This window comes from Gasterosteus aculeatus, chromosome 2 (assembly GCF_964276395.1).
Source record: "Gasterosteus aculeatus chromosome 2, fGasAcu3.hap1.1, whole genome shotgun sequence".
NCBI classification, from domain to species: domain Eukaryota; kingdom Metazoa; phylum Chordata; class Actinopteri; order Perciformes; family Gasterosteidae; genus Gasterosteus; species Gasterosteus aculeatus.
In genome coordinates this window covers 15,105,289-15,122,643 of record NC_135689.1, presented here as the reverse complement: position 1 = coordinate 15,122,643, position 17,355 = coordinate 15,105,289, and the positions used below count along the sequence as shown (strand labels likewise).

The following is a 17,355-nucleotide window of genomic DNA, read 5'->3' as shown; positions in this document are numbered from 1 at the left end:
TGTGAGCACAATACCACAGAAAGGAACAGCAATCATGCCATTATGATTCCTGAAATTTAAATTTCTGACAAATTGTATGTTGCTACTCACTATGCAGTAGTTTGCTGCTTGAGCAGCTGCAATATGATATGCTTTAAAAATATATAGCTTATACTCAAATTTGTTTTTATTTATTATAGGCTACAAATAATATCTTCAAGGTCAACACGCATTCATTCATAAGGTGAAACAGCTCATATTCAATTTTAATTTTGAAATCTTGTAATGTTGGGCAAGTAATGTCCTGAGGGACCGTGGTGTTTGTCTCCATCTGCAGGAGACCGGAGATGAGGGCAGCGTGAAACTAGTGATGCTACGAATAGCGACAAATAAATCACACAATATGCGGGGTTTAATTGTGGCGCACCATGCACTGCACTACTCGAGGAATACTTAACGTTAGGTCTTCTTTTGTAGATACGAGATAACAACAATGACTTTTTCTTCCTTATTTCAAAATCCGTATGTAAACAAGTGGCAATAGAACTGTGTATATATTAGCACTATTCAACGAAGAAGACTGTATATATATACAATATATATATACAATATTCTCGATAATTTTCGATGTTTTCATGGTTGCTTGTTGCAAGGCGGAACCTTTCTCCCGAGAATCGTGGGGAAGGATTTTATTATCGGACTCGGTTGTTAAATTCTTTTGAAGAGGAACTACACAGGTGAGTGTTTTTCTTCGTGAAATTCGGCCATGACGTACTCATCATATGACTTTATCAGTACAGTAATAACTGTCTTTTTCGCATTAAATAACCATGTGTCGTGTAACCGCGTGATACGATAACACACGAGCTGTGTAAGAATGGTAACGTAAAGGCCCGAACAGCAAACGTTAGCCATTAGCCATCATCCAACATTTAACGTTACGTTGACAGCGAGCTAGCTAGCTGATCATTAGAGGACATCAACTTCCTCAACGTTGACGGGAAGTTATTCATGTCTCCTTCATGTCTTTATGGCAATTGTCCACGGACGTCGGATCGACCTTCTCAGGCGTCGTTTGCTCAAAACCATTAGAATGCTTTGCTAGTTAGCACCAACTTAACGTTAGTTATCGTCAAGTGTATACGCTAATGCTAAGCTAAGCAACCTAACGTTACAACATGTCACACTTAACCACACATGATATCTTGTGATGATTTAATGTAAATACGCTTGGCCATTTAAATAGTAGGATATAGTAAATATATATATATATATATATATATATATATATATATATATATATATATAACCTTTATCTTTGTAAAGTCCTTATTTTAACTGATCTGCATCCTTTGCGAAAAACATGTTTTTGCTCCCCAGCCAAATGTATATAAAAAATAAAACATTGTATAAGTAAAAAATATATCAGATCAACACTAGTTATCAAAAAATAAGTAAGTACAGTAAGAGCCAGAAAACTCTTTTCACACTGTATTTGAATCATAAAGTCTGTCTCCTCCCCAGCAGGTGGAGGGATGAGTCTCTCCCCTGTGATTGGCACAGAAGTGCCAGAAGCAGCTAACGGGGTTTTGACACCCGTCTCCTCAGAGAAAGGAGCCCGCGTTCCGGTCTCGGTCAAATGTGCCGGGAGCAGAGAGCCCCGTCCTGGGCAGGCATCAGAGGATACGGAGAACCACGTGCATGCGGAAAACCGAATTTACGATGGTGAAAGCCACTTTGATACAGAGAAGTACAATAACGGGAGAACGTCTACCAGTTGTACGCAGCACGCCCGTCACGTGACCAACGCCTCACTCCCCGCTGCCTCCCGCACAGGAAGCGCAGAAGACGGGGACTCAGGCTCCAAAGACACAGACAGTTGTGAGGCCTGTGACCGTGTCGAGCCTCCCGATGCAGCTCTTTTGTGGGACCCCGCACAGCAAGCACACTCCAAAGAGTCATCTCAGCGAGGAGGCCCCGCTGCTACAGGCAGACGGCAGACTGAGACCGAGACCTTGGATGGAGACAACGACAGTCGAGACGAGGAGGAAGACGGCGAGAAGGAGAAACAGGACGAGGAGGAGGATGAGAAAAATGAAAAAAAGTGGATTAATCAGCGTGCAGGAGGGAGAACACACGGAGAGGTGAGTGGACTGTGATCTTTATTAGATCGTGTGAACCGGATTGAGTGGCGGACACCATAGGATTAAGAGAGAAGAGCTGGTTGAATTTGCACAATCTGAACTGAGGTCAATGCAAGGAAATGTTGTAGAGAAACCATCACTTAACTGCTCGCTTTTAAATGAACTCAATGATGAGACTTTAGTGCGCCTCAAGTGAGCCAACACACTTTTATCAACGTCTCACTACCAAGTTGGTCATTGTTTCTTTAAAAACGGTTTCAAAATGACAAAAAAATGGGGTCCAGGACAAGAAGTCAATGAATTAGAAGAGTGGACTTGTGAGCATAAATAATAATGGGCTCTTTTGCTGTTCTCATAATGATTTATTCATACAGCAGTATGATTTGCTAAGCAGTAATTGAACTTCTCTTACCCACCTCCTCTTCCATTCTCTTTTTAGTCTTCACGACATTACTCCTCCTCAGCCCCTGGTCCCAGCACCTCGTCCACATCCTCTCCTCTCCCCCCTCCTCTTCTTCCCTCAGACGATATCCCCTGCCCCCCCCACGTCATGGCCCAGGTCTGGGTACGCAACGTCAGGGGGATGCAGGACAGCAAGAGCCTCGATGAAATCAGCCAAGCTTGTGGAGGTAGATATCCCTCAAACAGGTTTGATTTTATGTTTACTGCGGTTTGGCTTGGTTCTCTACCTCTATTGATTATCACTTAATCGAAATCTAGTGGGTACTGTAACTAAATTAATTAGGTCTTCCATTTCTTGATAAGTCAGTAATTACTAGGAATATTTGATAACTTTCTTTAACTGATTTTGGTGTGTTCTCCACAGGTGGTTCGGGGACCCGGGTCGGGGGCAGAGGCGGCCAGTCAGAAGGCCGGAGGGCCACGATCTCCTCGGCTCTGGAGCTAGAGGGAACAGTCAGCCAAGATGGGGATCTGACTCATTTCATCACCAAGAACCTGGAGCAGAAAATCAAAATGAGCTCCAAGCCCAGTCTGGACTGCAGTGACTGTGAGTAACCCTTCCTCATTCCTCATCATTGTAATTCCAGGTCAAGAAGTAATATAGAAGAGTGGTCCTCAACCACCGGGCCGCGGACCGGTACCGGTCCCAAGTGTCACCACGCGTCTTTCTTCACGTTTCGTCTTACCGTGTACGGCAGCTTTGCCCACCAGCGAACAGAGGGCACGCGACTACTAGCCCCCCCCCCCCCCTCCGTCGGTTGGCTCGCAACGACTGCTACCCCCTCGTTATTCAGCCGGACCTTCTTGACCGGTCCACGATATTACATTCAATATATAGTGGACAATCTTTTCCTTGCTTTGTTGAAATGGACATGGCCGGCCCTGGTCTCATGATAGCAGAAGATTACAGAAACTTCACAGGAGTATTCTAAGGTTTTTGTTGAGAGGTCAGCTCTTTCCTTGAACATTTTTAAGATTGGTCAATTTTATGACGAATGTGAAATGGGGTTTTGTGGTAAGCGCTAATCATTTCAACCCTAGTTTCTGCTTTCTGCTCAGTCATCTGCTCAACATGAGGGATGTACCAATTAAAATAAAATAACACATCCCAGCGCATAAAGAAAGCACCAAAAAGTGTTGGTGAATTTTAGATGCAGCTGGTTGTCCTGTGTAGTCACAATTTCAGGGCCATAAAACTGGACTTGTGGATGGAGAAACATTCCCTCAGGTTTGGTGATCGAATCCCAATCAGCAGGTTGACAAAGCCGAGCCTGTCCATCAGCAGCCAGGAGGAAGAGGCTGAACCGCTGCCCTTCAACCAGAGGAAATAATCCCATCTGTATTCCAGTGTCTGCTGAACCGGACACTCAATTTAAACAGGGGGCCGCAGCTCAATGTGGCCTTGGTGGCAGCTCATTCGCTCCACCTGCTGATTGAATTAGGATAGATGACTCTGGCTTGGTTTGACGGGAGGGATTTCCTCCCCATGGTCCTGCTGCAGCCTCACAGGAATTCATTTCAGTGATAGCAACCTGCTCATTTCCTTTACTTCACCATTCAGAGCGTTTGTGTTTTTATTAAGGGCCGTGATTCGTCTGAATCTGCGCTGGCAGTTGTTTTGTAAGAGATGCTTTTCCTTCTAATGGGAATCATTCATCAGTTGTTCTTGCGTGTCATTTGCGTGATGTTTTTTTCACTTGATAAAGCGATTTCTTTGAGGTGGTCGTTACCTCATGCTCGCACACATGACGTGTTTGTCTAAATCTGACAGTTTGTGTTTGTCCTGAAAGAAAAGTAATCCACATTTTGTACAATCAATGAGTTATTGGTCCTTTTATCAATCAAAATGTTAATGTTACTATTATGTTTACATATAGTAAGTTATCCTTCATATATCCTAATTATTTCTCACCAGCGGACTGTTCAGGTCCCATCCTCCGAAGCCGGGGATTGTCCCGGAGACCGGCGGACATCCCGCCCATTGATCCTGCCGTCCTATTGGATCTTCAGAGACACACCCAGGAGGTGGCGCACAGTGTAGAGATGATGATGCGGAGCCTCAATGGAACAATTCAGAATGTGAGTCTTCTGTTCAGGATGCATAGTGTGTTTGAGCTTCGTCATATTGTATGTCTCAAATATATCCCATGTCTGTTTTCATTAACGGATCGGTCTCTCTGTCCCCGACTCAGATGACCGCTCTCAGTGTGGGCTACATTCAGACCTACAGAGACTCCGTCGACAGCTTGGGGGAGTCCGTGGACATGAGCATAAAGGTGACACCGTGGATCTCTGTATCTCCCTATGTGTGTTATTTTGACAGAGATAGTTCATCTGGGGGGGTCGGTGGTAGTTCTGGGAAATGTTGCAATATATAAAACACAAAGAGCGAGTTACTGGTCCAACCATGACGTGAATTGTAGACGGTTACAAAAACCTGTCTTGTTAAAAACCTTTTTTTTGTTATCGAAGCAAATGAGCGTGGATGAAAAAAAGAACTCTCATCGTTTTAACTCCATGTTCCCATTTTATTCACTTCCGAAATGGCTGGTTTATATTAAAGCTTCAGCCCTTTTACTGGCTGTCCTGTGATTCCGCTCCCACAGGGCATGTACACACTGATGGCTCGCTGCGAGGAGCTGGACCGCTCCATGCAGCCCATTCACACCCTGTCGGCCCAGATCCGTGACATCAAGCGCACTCTAGACGCGCTAGAGGCGATCTGCAAGTAGCCCCGACTGTCCGTTTTTCAACACACTCCCCAGCTGAGAAGTTCCAGCATCGAGAGCATCCGGCACGGGGCTGTGTGCCAGTCGGCCCACCTCTCTGCAGGCAGCAGGTTAAAGATTGAGCGCACCTCTGGATTCCAGGAACCATTGCTACTAGGCAGGCTGGGATTCAGTCAGTGCCGCCGCGTGTTCATCGTTTGAAGATGGTCGTCTTTGTTGTTCTTTTGAGATTCAGACTGAATTGCCATTGATTTTCTCTCGAGGGTTTTCTCTTATCTTCTGTTTTTTGACAGCCACCATCACGTCCTCCAATGAATTGGTCATGAAATATACCTCACTAATCTATTTTGGAGATAGTTGGCCCCGTGCCCTAGACACACACACACACACACACACACATACAAAAACCACTCATGCAAACCGATCCTTGAAGATGAGTTTACAGTCTGTGGAGGAATATTGTGTCGTTATCCGTCCAGGCCGCTTTGTTCAGATTGCACTAATGTTTCCTCGCCACATGGGGGCGATGTCTGTCTCTCTGTCTCTCTGCGGATAGAGCGGACAGCATGAACTGCTCAGTAGACAGACATTTGCACATGGAACTGAAAGTCTATTTTTTAATCTTATGCAACAACCGATTCTTTCACTGCAGGCTTAATGAGGGGAGCGTCGTTATTTTAATATTTATTTATTAGGTTTTGCAGCATGCTAGCATTTTTCAACAACGATGCAAACCACATCTGTCACTGGAAACTAACCAGTACAAACGGAATTTTCTCCTCTGAACTTGAGCATTTGGAGTTTAAGGTCAAATACTGCTTGAGGGTACTTGTCGCAAGTAATGAAAGTGTTTCACTTTTCCTACTCGGATTCGGTCATGCTGTTTATCGATTAAAAACTTGCAAACTTCATCACTCACAGGTCTTCTTCTGTAATTTAAAGACACATCAGGCCAGGTGTTGCATAACCTCTTTGTGGCAATCAGAGAAATCTGCATATCCCAGCATTCTCAATGGCATAACCTATTTGAAAGGCTTTGTACTTATTTGACCATCAAAAGTAGAAACGTGATAATTTTAGCCAACCTGAAGACGCTAATGAAATCTGAACTTATTGAAGAACCAGCAATTGCTTCCTTCTGCTTGTACTGACCAGTCACAGTGACGCAGCCGCTGCGTTTCTGGAAGGAAGGTTTGGTCCACTTGTTTCAACATCTCTGGACTCTAGATTCAGTCTTTACCATCATGGAGCTTTGTACTTGATTTAATGAAGATACTGTGGTATGTCTGTCATTGCTCTGGTGGGTTGTAGATCATTGTATTTCTTCTACGTAGACCTATTACCGATGGCAGCAAAGATTTCATTTGGTGGATTTCTCGATATTCTTCTACAAAACTTTCAAAACAAAACTGGAAGGAAAGTACTTGAACATTTTAGCCTTTGTTCTGCATTGTAAACTCTTACTGTGTCTTCTGCCCTGCGAGAAAGGCGTTAATGGCTTCACAAAAACCTCCAATAGCAATCTGGGTCCAATCTGCTCCATCCCTCATTGTCACTTTCCTCAGACTTGTTGGCAAAGGTTTGTTCTAGTTGTCAGGGGAAACGTCAGAGAAGAAGGGCCGCACGTCTAAAAAGCTTAAAGGAAAGACTGGAATGATCCTGCTGACGTTCATTTGGCCAAAACTTACCTCCAAATGTCCGTGATTGCAAAGTTGTCTTTTGCAGATAAAGGTAAATCGACACAGAGTGGACATTTTGGTGTCTTAGTAGATTTCCAAGGATCCCTGAGATGGGAGATGGGAGAGAAAATGTCCTTGTTCATATTGTAAATGTGTGATTATTCATTTTCTGTTGTACAATAAGATGACGCACCTGTGTAGATATGATCTCTTTCTGTAACTAAAGAACAATTTATATACCCTTTGTCTTGAGTGTATATTTGAATGAAAAATAACAAATAAATTCACATTCAATTGAGAGATGCAAGAACGAACGTTTTCATCTTTTTTTTTTGTTTTATAAGTGTACTGCTTTAGGGAGGACTGAAGGGTGTGTATGGAAAAAAATCAGATACAAACAACTTTGACTTACAAAAAATATATACATGTATGCAGGGGTTTCTCTTATAGACCAGTTGAATGGTGTGTGCTTTGAGTAAAAGCGCTCCTGCATTTATTACACATTGTAGGAGAAACTACACGCTGGTGAGAGTAAAAGCTCCTTGATGTACCGTGTGAAATGGAATTCAGACATCACTTTCCATGTGTACTTCTTACTATGCGTTTCCTACTGTGCTATTTCATAAGGATCATGATCACAGGACACTCTGTCAAGCAGATTAAATAATCCGGTTTACCCAATTTATAAATAAACAAAAGGTCCCCCCGGCCTCCGTACTATCTTGCAACGGCGATGGTTTCGTTTCATTTTAAGGAATTCATCAGCATTCAAAAAAGGACTGGAAAGAAAATGTCCAAAGAAAAAAAAACATGTGCAGGTTTTAAAGCCAGTGTTGCGAAAGTGTAATCTGCAGTTAACGGTGGATTGAAGAGGGACGCCCGGGTCACTATATGGTGTGTATAGTGACTATATGGTGTGTAGACGTCCTGGCTGTTACAGTTAAAGGGTTAAATTCAGCCTCTGGACGCGTGTTTGTACCTCTACTGTCGCTTGGCACATTCAGTGATAGTTCACAGTTGGAACTTGACAAGTCTCTTTTTTTTTGTTGTTGTTGTTTTTAATATATTTTTATTAATTTCTTTAACAAAGCAGCACACCTGCAGCCAGCAGGGATTCTGTGTCTTGCTCAAGGGCACTTCAGACGGGCTCTGACTTACAGCCCAGACCAACCAGGTAAAGGATGGTTTCTTCTCAGTTTAAGGTTCCGAGCAAAGACGTCCAGCCGCCAGCAGCAGCAGCAGAACGGTGACCATCGGGACGCTTGGGGACTCTGTCCCGCCGCCTGCAGCCACTTCCTGTGGAGGCGTCGGGCTTCCGGCTCCTGGCGAGCTGCTTCCTCTCAACTCAATCGCAGAGGCACCCTTTGCAGTCGAAGCTGCTGCGTTGCCCAAAACGTCTCCAGGATTTGCTTTCGCAGCGCCCCCAGCAGACGCCCCGTCTTTGGGGGACTGCTGGTCCGAGACGTCCCCGTCTGCCGTCTCGTACCACTGGCATTGGAAGTCCGTCTTCCAGATCTCAGCCGGGTCGGGTTCGGATGGTTTGGTGTTTGTTTCGGGCTGATCTGTGGCTTTTTCCGTCTCTTCCTGATGGATAGAAAAATAATGTCCACATTAGGAAACGTTGCTGTCGGGTTCAGTCTGGAAATGAAATAATAAATAGAAAGGCTCACTCAGATGGAAATAACCAACTTTTAATAATGTTCTGTGGCAATAGTCATAGCTGTGTCTTCTATTTGATGACAACTAAAAAGTGACAAATGTTCCCAGAGAACACAGTGTTCCTGCGTGCAGTCTTCCAGCACATCTTACTTTGTTGTAAGTCAGCTACTGTTTCCCTCGCTGCTTTCTTACTGTCGAAAGATGAAAGATCTCCAGACAACTGGACTCCCTGCTGTTGTCGAGGTTATTTTTGTCAGTCGTGACTCAAAGTAAGTTGTTTGGTTTCCAACGGAAACGCGGAAGGAACATAAGTTGAGAACTTGTGTCTCTTTTGACCGTTGCCTTTTAACACGTGCACCCGAGCATTCAGACTCTCCAGTGTCACGAAACAGAGGGAGTCAAAGGGGAAATCAGAGCTTTCATCTTTTCAAAACATTGTAGACGAATCTTATTTCTCACCATCATGTTTGTTAAGAACTTTTCTGCAAAGCATGATTTCCTCAAATAATACAATTTATTGCAGACACGTTGCCTACATGATTTACGTCAATTTGAGCAAAGTTGTAATTAAGCATTCAGTGTCAACACATGTACCGACAACAACATGCGGATGCACCACTTTGCACACGTTACATCAACGATACATGTACACACATGTCACATGTTACAAGTCCACAGCGGACATCGGGGACTCTTCCTGGTGAAGGACCTTGTGGCATTCGACCTGCTGTCCTCAACTCAGTCATGCAGTGTGAAAAGCAGCATCACTTCCAGGCTCCTAATTACAAGTCAACCACTCTGACAGTCATGTAGTGGGAGCTATGCTGTGGACCGCGGCAGTTAAATCTTTGTGTAGCTAATTAACTGGAAACTGAAAAAAAGCTTCTTCTGTCATAAGACCCTTTGGGTCACCGCCAACACAACGAGTCTATCCTTCTATTTCTGGCTCACGGTGGGGGTGGGATTCAAGCTCGTGAGCAGGATTTATGTCATGTGTTATGTCAATACAATACATGAATGGAGCTTTATAAATCCAGTACTGATAAATCTTGAAATCTACTTAAAAATTACAATCCCGTACTTTTTCCGTCACCTTTTCCGTCACTTTTTCCGTCACTTTTTCCGTCACCTTTTCCACCGGTTCGGACGGTAGTGGGAGGTGGAGGTAGACGGCGCTCTCTGGATTCTGACGGACGCATCGGCCCTTTCCTTGGCAGAGGGAGGCTGAGCACAGTCGGGTTGCCGTGGTTACGTTGATGGAGTAGGGTCCCAGGACCTTGCGGACAAACTCTGCCAGGTCTTGACACTCTCTCTGGGAGCCCACGGGATTAAGAAACACAATGTTTGTGTTAGTTAGATGAGGAACAATTCATCTGAAAACATAACCAAAGAATTGGTGAACATACAGTGTGTGTAGATATATTTGTGGGTGTACGAACTTGTATCGCTGTATACCTCTGTTTTAGTCTCACTCTTCCCCCAGATGACAACTCCAGCTGTTCCCATGGCAGCACTCTCTCCGATGGTGCTCACCAGGTCTGCCTGTTCACAAGACATTATACAGAGAAGCTTCTTGTTCATCTTCTCTGTTTGTGTTATAGTATAAACACCGGTCTGCTCGTCATGTAAGCTTCATTTTTCAGTAATCTGTCAACTGATGATACAGGCGTAAACCCAATACATCTTCAGCTTTGTTATTATTTACTTATAACGGGGAATAGCTAGTGCTCTGATTCAACACAGATCACCTGCCGTACTTCCTCTGCACTTGTTGTCCTTCGTCGGTTATGCAGGGTACTTGGGTCAAGTTCCAGACATTGATTTCTCACCTGTGACAGGAAAGTGTTTGTTGATGCATAAACACTCCTGACGATTGGGAATACAGGAAGATCCGACCCAGTGCCACTCAGAGACGATACTCGCACTGCCTCTCGGATTTCGCTGGCCAGGTGAAGCCTGCCTCCAGAGGTTCCACACTATTGAAAAAAATGGGAACAGATTGTACACATTACACCAGAGCAATCCTATTTATTTAGTATTTGCATTAAACTAATACTCAGGTTGGTTTATAGTGAAATTCCTTCACTGGACACAGAAATGTTGCAATGCACTGGTTTTGAGAAGGACGAGGACAAACATATTACAATTTGATTTATTTTAGTCCAACACAGGAGTTTTACCCACCTGTAGCTTCTCCAGGGTGAGAAGAGGGTAGAGGGCGGAGCATCGTTTCCACAGCCACAGGAGCTCGTCGTTGAGGGCCATCTCTGCAGCAGGGCACTGGCCCGTGTAATTGGCCAACGAGGTGAGGGCGGGATCGCCGTTGTAGCAGCTGGGGTAAGGGGAGACGCCCCATAATGCTTTGGGCCTTAACCTTTTGACCTCCCGGAGAGTTTCCATCATTACTGACTGGGCTGCTGCCTCAAAGTCCACCTGCGACAGGATCAATGTATCCTCAGTCTTATTGTTCTTTTTGGTGAATAGTGAATATTAAATGCCAAATCATCAAACCAAACCAAAAGGGCTGTGTGATTGAACCATATTAGCCGTGAGGTGCCTTAACTAATGATGCTGCACAATTTGAAAAATAGACTTTTCTGTTTTCTTGTTAAGAGTGAGATGTGAAGATCGATAACCACTCTTCTTTCTTTCGATTCACTTTGAAGCTGGAGACAGCTGGGAACGGGTTCCCATAGATTAGCATCTTTGAAGCTCACTAATTTGTGCTCCTCATCTTGTTTGTGTAATCCGCATCCGCAGGTTGCCTGGCAACGTCACGGTGAATAGAAGACTCCACTGTTTGTTTTCGTCCGGATTAAACAAATTAATTAGCTCAACTGTGGTTACCTTTTAGTCTGGATTTGTCTCATGCGGTGCTGCTACTTTAATTTAAAATGTTCCAGTTAAACCACAAATCTACTGTTCCTTCTAACAACGTTTTCCAAGAATCAGAGTTAAGCGTTTTCTACCCTTCATTGTAGCCTTGATGTTTCTGCTGAGCGATTTCTGCAAAGGGAAGCTCACTTTGTCAGCTCATGGCATCAAGTCACTCTTCTTCCGTCTCTTGCTAACTCACCGGTGCTCCATTATCCGCTCCTTCCTCTCTCCACCCTCTTTAAAATGTGCTCACATCATGACGTCACAACAGAACGAGACAACAACACTTTGGTTCATTGACCAAAACTAAATGGTACCATGCTTATATTATTATAGTCCCATTGGATATTTACATCAAATATTGTTCCTTGATTACAGGAGAAACATCAGTATCTCGCACTCTTCAACATCTCCCAACAACTTTGTAGGATTCCTCTCCCCTTCCACTCATGACCCCTAATCCATCTTCACATCACTTATCACATCTTCTTCACTCTTTATAATCTCTTCCTACCTTTGACCACTTTTCCACCTCCTCCGGCGTCCACCCAGGAAAGAATGTCTTCATCAGGTCTCTCGATTCGTCCAGATAGATCGCCTGCCTCTCTCGGTTTCTTGACCACTGCGGGACCCACTCGGCCCAGCGAAGCACCCCCAGCCCAAGGTACCTCGGGGCGGGTAAAGCCGCCTCCACGTCCTGCTGTGTCTTCTGGAGGTGGTCTTGCATCCGTGTGTGCTGTGGTAGCCCCCTATTGACCGGCGTGTCTTTGTCTAGGAAATAAGGGTAGTTCCCCAACGTGTCCTCGTAAAAGACGGCCACGCGGCCCTCCCGTTCCATCCCAAAGGACCTGGGATCTGGCCGTCCGGAGCAGGAGGAGTCACGGATGCCCCAGAAGATGATGAAAGGCTGTCCGGACAGGAGAGGGGGCCACGCTGGCTGCGGTGGACCGGCAGTACCCAGGTCAGCGAAGGCAGCGAGCAGAAGAAGGAAGGGCAGTAAAACTGGAGGCTGGACTGGAAGGATCGCTGATGGAAAAGTGTTCTGAGTCTTTAGACTGCGAGGCGCTGGTTTTGGGTCGAGCTCGGGGTCTGGACGGGACCGTGGCTCGGTCCAAGCCATTGGAGCAGCCACCTCTCAGGCCGTCACCCCTTCAGGCGCCCACAGCCAATCATGTCCCTGTTAAACACAAAGCAGAAGTCAAACCTTCTTCAGTCTGTCGGATGGTGTGATTAGGATCAAATAACGGGCAGAAGGCGATGAAGACGGTGTCACGAATGCATACTCGCATGTATGACCCATACATTTAACCCTTCCTAAGCATTGAGGAGCCGTGGGCTGCTGTGAAGGGGCACGGGGGGAAACTTGGGGTTCAGAGTCTCGTTCAATGAACCTTTCACAGATCACTACGCCAACATTGTGTTTAAAAGAAGACCAACTCAAACCCCCTGAGCCACAGCTGCCACCAAAACCGAACATCGACAGATCAGCACGTACATATAAAAAAAAAAAACATTTTCCATCCTCAGTATTTGTGAAATGTATCTTCAAAGACAACACACAAACAGAAGGAGCATCATTTTTCCTGCCATTGCGTTACTGTAATGATACCTAGAGGAATCTCCACATCCATCTTCCCATCTTATCTCCATCTCTCACTTCCATGTCTTATAGAACATATTTATAAGTTGTATGTGAAATAAAGTTCTGCTAATTCAGCAGACTTAGATGTAGGAGAAATCCCTTCTAATTAACAGACAGGAGGTGGTCAATATCTGGCCAAATTAGCAAAGCATTTGGCCTACTGGGAGAAATATACTATATATATAGTGATGAGGCTCTCGTTCAACTGGCAGCACAAGATGTAAGATAATGAGAACTGAAAGCAGCTTTAAATATGACTCTTTTTTAAATGATATGTGGCTGAGTGGCAGCTTTGCTTGCGGTATGATCAAAACAAAGCTTCAAAAATACCAGCAGAGAGGCTGACTTACCCAACAAAAAGTGTCCCAACACAATTCAACTATTTTTAACTTTTAAATATTTTTTTTTCGTTTGACAGTTTAGCAAATTGATATTAGATATTAAATGTAAAGATGTATGTTCTCACAGCTGCTGCTGCTGCTTCTGTTGACCAATGGGCCTAAACTACAACAGCTGACTGACTATTTTCTGAGCACTGGCATTCATCTGCGCCTCATCCTCACTCACAACTCGCCAAGTACCACAACTTAGTCAGAATCCAAACGAAACCCATCTGGATCCCTATTGTTACTGAGTTCAGAACCCAAGAAACACTGCAATATCCCTGCTGTCAGTAATTGTTAGCAGTGGAGACCCTCCTCTGATGCTCTTCATGAGCCTATTAAGAAAGGTAAAATATACTATGTGAACAACATCCAGTGGAGATAAAGTACAAGTTAACAGAATGCCAAGGGATTAAATATTCTACATAAAAACTAACCGCATGCCGTAAAGGAGACGGGCGAAGGGAATGTATCCTCCCCCTCACAGGTGCTTTTTATAAGCCTGTTTTTGGTTGGACCTCCAGTCAGGATGTGCTATGCTGGAAATGATGTGTTATAATGTGTCACCAAACGTGCTCTTCGTGAACCAGCAATAAATGTGTAGGTGTCCCACGAAGGATTTGGAAATCAAGTGACGTCTTTAGACGCCCACACAGTTGTTTGTCTAATCAGGCTCAAGTCAAAACACCTCCATCAACGGCCACTACATTGAACCCATGAACACGAGGGGTTTAACAGCTTGAACGGAAACGTTTAACTTATTTAAAGAGAGGATACCATTTTCTACATTGACATTTTTATCGTTATCTTAACTTAACCCTTTTTTTTAAATGTCAAAATGACAAGTGATCCAATAGATCCCCACCACCGTCTTTCCAATTTAGCATTTTCTTTAAGCTCTTATCCACACAGACCTCCAAAGAACTGTTGAATAAGCTGCTGGATCTCCAACATTATAAGCCACTAATACTAAGCAGGTCACGGAAGTCACAGTGTACTGCTGGTACCTAGTGTTTCTCAATCAATTATGTAAGTGCATAAAAACATGAATACATGCATGTTGTATCGTTGTGTATATCCCAAATCTATGGGATATTCATTAAGCTTATTAATTTAGTGATGCTTCACGTATTTTTCATTGGCTTCAAGGAGAGACCGAATGACTCGCTGTTATTTCCATAACTAAGATTATCTTTACCTGCTAGTTATTACAATCCTTGCCTGCCAGTTATCTGGTCTCAAACTGATACCTTTTATTTATTTCCAATAGCTGCCACCGCATCAAACTGATATAGTGTTGGCTGGATGGCCACCTAATGTATCCAGACAAAGCCGCTGGTCTGTGTTTACTCGTGTGTCTGAGCTCAGGCTGATCCTGAGCTCACCACCTCCGCAGCTGAAGGAGAAACACCTTCAACCACGAGGGTCACACAGCTCATATTTCACACGTTACTTTAGAGGCTCACTTTAGAAAATCAATTTACCGATTCAAACTTTATAGGTACTATATATAATTACAATACACACAACATACAGACCCTCGATCAGGTCATTGTTGACACTTTAAATTACGAAACGCCTCAATAATTGCCTACTTCAGCCGAGAGTATATATTTTTTAATTTTCTCATTAAAAATGTCTTGTTTTAACCTGCTGCCAGTGTGATTAGATTTCGTAATCGTCAAACACTGCTAGAAGCAGTAAAAGCAGGCAGCCAGGTGGATATTTAGTCAAACTCCCATCTATCTATTTCAAACATTTCAGGAAAAAAGATGGCAAGACTCTACTTTTTTTTTATTTTCCTCCTTGAGGCCTTTAAGGGAATCAATAGAGTTTTCTGGTTGGTCTTCACAGCCGCCTTCTCATGTCATAGCACAGTAAAGAAAGGTAAAATGAATGATTCATTATTCAGTGTGTCACAGCTTTACCCAACCTGAATGAAACAGGGCCATGAGTATTGTACTTTATTACAGTTTTTTACTATGCCGTGACATTTTAACAATGCTGCAGGTATTTGTGGTGTTCTCCTTGCCCATGTGCTCTGTCTGTGTTGTTTGTGATGCTGCAACGCCGATTGGATCCAATCAAGGCGGGAAATCGGCGAGATTAGGAAGATATATGCGTCCCTGCAATCTAATGCCCAGAAAAGAAACCCGTGCAGCCATGCGAGTCAACGTGGAGTTGGTTTCCGTGTTTTGAGTTGCATTTGATCATCGACAAGAAACCCGCAGCACAGAGATTTTTTACCTTCCATATTGCATCATTATAATGATTTGGCACAGCAGTTTTCTCGAGCAGTGTGGTAGTGAATGTTTGTCATAACTGCATTGTTAGACTGCTTGGATTTAGTGGGGAAAATGATAGTTGCTTCTGTTTGCTCGGGAGATGCATAGTTATCAAAACTCCAGAAGGAATTGCAAACGGTAGGAGCCTCGTTTGATCAGTGAAGCGACAGCGAGGAGTCTGAGGATGGAGATTTCTGTGCAGCACTTGTCCCGTCAGGGCCATAACATCAAGCTCAATATCGACTGGGATCAGCTCAAGCCCAGCGGTAGTTATAATGCTTAAAATATTATTCCAGCAGGCTGAATAAATTTGAATATGAACAACAGTATCAGTGATGAAATCATGTTTTATATATTTCTTGAATGGCAGCTAAAAGACACCCGGTCTTCTAGGACAACAGATTTTATTTAAACTTTTTTTTTTAAATGTGACCATTACATATAAATAATAACGGAAAAGAATTCAGAGTGTAGTAAGTAAGCCCAATGATGTATGATAGGTATTTCACTAGAATCAAACAATCCAACTTCATGCCTTTGAACTAGGTGAATAGTTTAAAAGGGAAAATTAATTTTTATTTTCTTATGGTTAGTTTAATTATACAATACAATACAGGTTGGAATGATGGGCGTCCCTGCACACATTTCATGTATGGAAAAAAACTGGAGTCCATTCAATTTAGTTGAGTACTGTTGTGTTGTCATGTAGTCCACCATCATTATTAAAGTATGACCAGATAGACTACTAAAATTAGATAAATGATCTAATGTTTATCGCCATAGAAAGTCAAGACAAACTTACCAAGGCCAAGAGGTTGCTGCCGTATTTACTCCTCACAGTCCGGACATGATCTGAGTTGCCGCTTGTGATTCTGCAAAGTGTTATTCCTCTTTCTTCTATTTCCTTTGCTATTCTTTCAGATAGAAACAACCAAGAATCCTGATGGATTTGTGAGGGCATGGATGAGCTGTGCATGTATAAAATGCACCAAAAAGAAGCCTGACATCTGGAGGACAGAGATAAAGATGGAAAGGGAGGGAGATAAAGAGAGAGAAACAGACAAGAGAAATGTAATTATCCGAAGGGGAAGAGGGAAATGAAGAGGGTGAAGACAGAAAAGTGGTTGAAATAAATAAAAAGACAAGAGAGGTAAAGAAGGAGTTCGGAGAGCGGGAGATAAAAGGATGGGTGGATATGTGTCTGTCTGTGTGTGTGTGTGTGTGTGTGTGTGTGTGTGTGTGTGTGTGTGTGTGTGTGTGTGTGTGTGTGTGTGTGTGTGTGTGTGTGTGTGTGTGTGTGTGTGGGAGACCTCACCTTCACATCCAGGCTAAGCTTCCTTACTGAGAGAAGGTAAGCAGGGTCAGTGTCGACCACGGCACCTCACATGACCAACGACACGTCCGTAATCCTCTAATCCTCTGCTCTCCACCACCACTCTTGGCTAAACAAACACCTGAGCTGTGGAGGATCACACCTGTCCTCCGCTCCCCCTCCGTCCCTTCCTTCCTCTTCTTC

The 17,355-nt window shown here is 43.8% G+C and overlaps 2 protein-coding genes across 5 annotated transcripts; one reads left to right on the top strand and one right to left on the bottom strand.

Moving 5' to 3' along the window:
- The first annotated feature begins 356 nt into the window (after positions 1-356).
- borcs6 (BLOC-1 related complex subunit 6) lies at positions 357-7,303 on the top strand. Of its 2 annotated transcripts, none has more exons than XM_040193351.2 (7): positions 357-716; positions 1,504-2,123; positions 2,563-2,752; positions 2,950-3,132; positions 4,501-4,664; positions 4,778-4,861; positions 5,192-7,303. In XM_040193351.2, the coding sequence occupies exons 2-7, from the start codon at positions 1,515-1,517 to the stop codon at positions 5,315-5,317; spliced, it is 1,356 nt and encodes a 451-aa protein (XP_040049285.2). In that variant the 5' UTR covers positions 357-716; positions 1,504-1,514; the 3' UTR covers positions 5,318-7,303. The 2 variants fall into 2 exon arrangements, with proteins under 2 accessions (XP_040049285.2, XP_040049286.2); XM_040193352.2 differs by having other exon boundaries at positions 689-859.
- Positions 7,304-8,029: 726 nt separating this feature from the next.
- Positions 8,030-17,134, bottom strand: LOC120829318 (hyaluronidase-2). Of its 3 annotated transcripts, none has more exons than XM_078093600.1 (7): positions 16,642-17,134; positions 12,044-12,706; positions 10,837-11,085; positions 10,482-10,628; positions 10,108-10,194; positions 9,782-9,964; positions 8,030-8,577 (listed from the first exon to the last, which is right to left on the bottom strand). In XM_078093600.1, the coding sequence occupies exons 2-7, from the start codon at positions 12,647-12,649 to the stop codon at positions 8,191-8,193; spliced, it is 1,659 nt and encodes a 552-aa protein (XP_077949726.1). In that variant the 5' UTR covers positions 12,650-12,706; positions 16,642-17,134; the 3' UTR covers positions 8,030-8,190. The 3 variants fall into 3 exon arrangements, with proteins under 3 accessions (XP_077949726.1, XP_040049272.2, XP_040049271.2); XM_040193338.2 differs by having other exon boundaries at positions 9,746-9,964; positions 16,642-17,066; XM_040193337.2 differs by having other exon boundaries at positions 9,734-9,964; positions 16,642-17,062.
- Between the last annotated feature and the right edge of the window lie 221 nt (positions 17,135-17,355).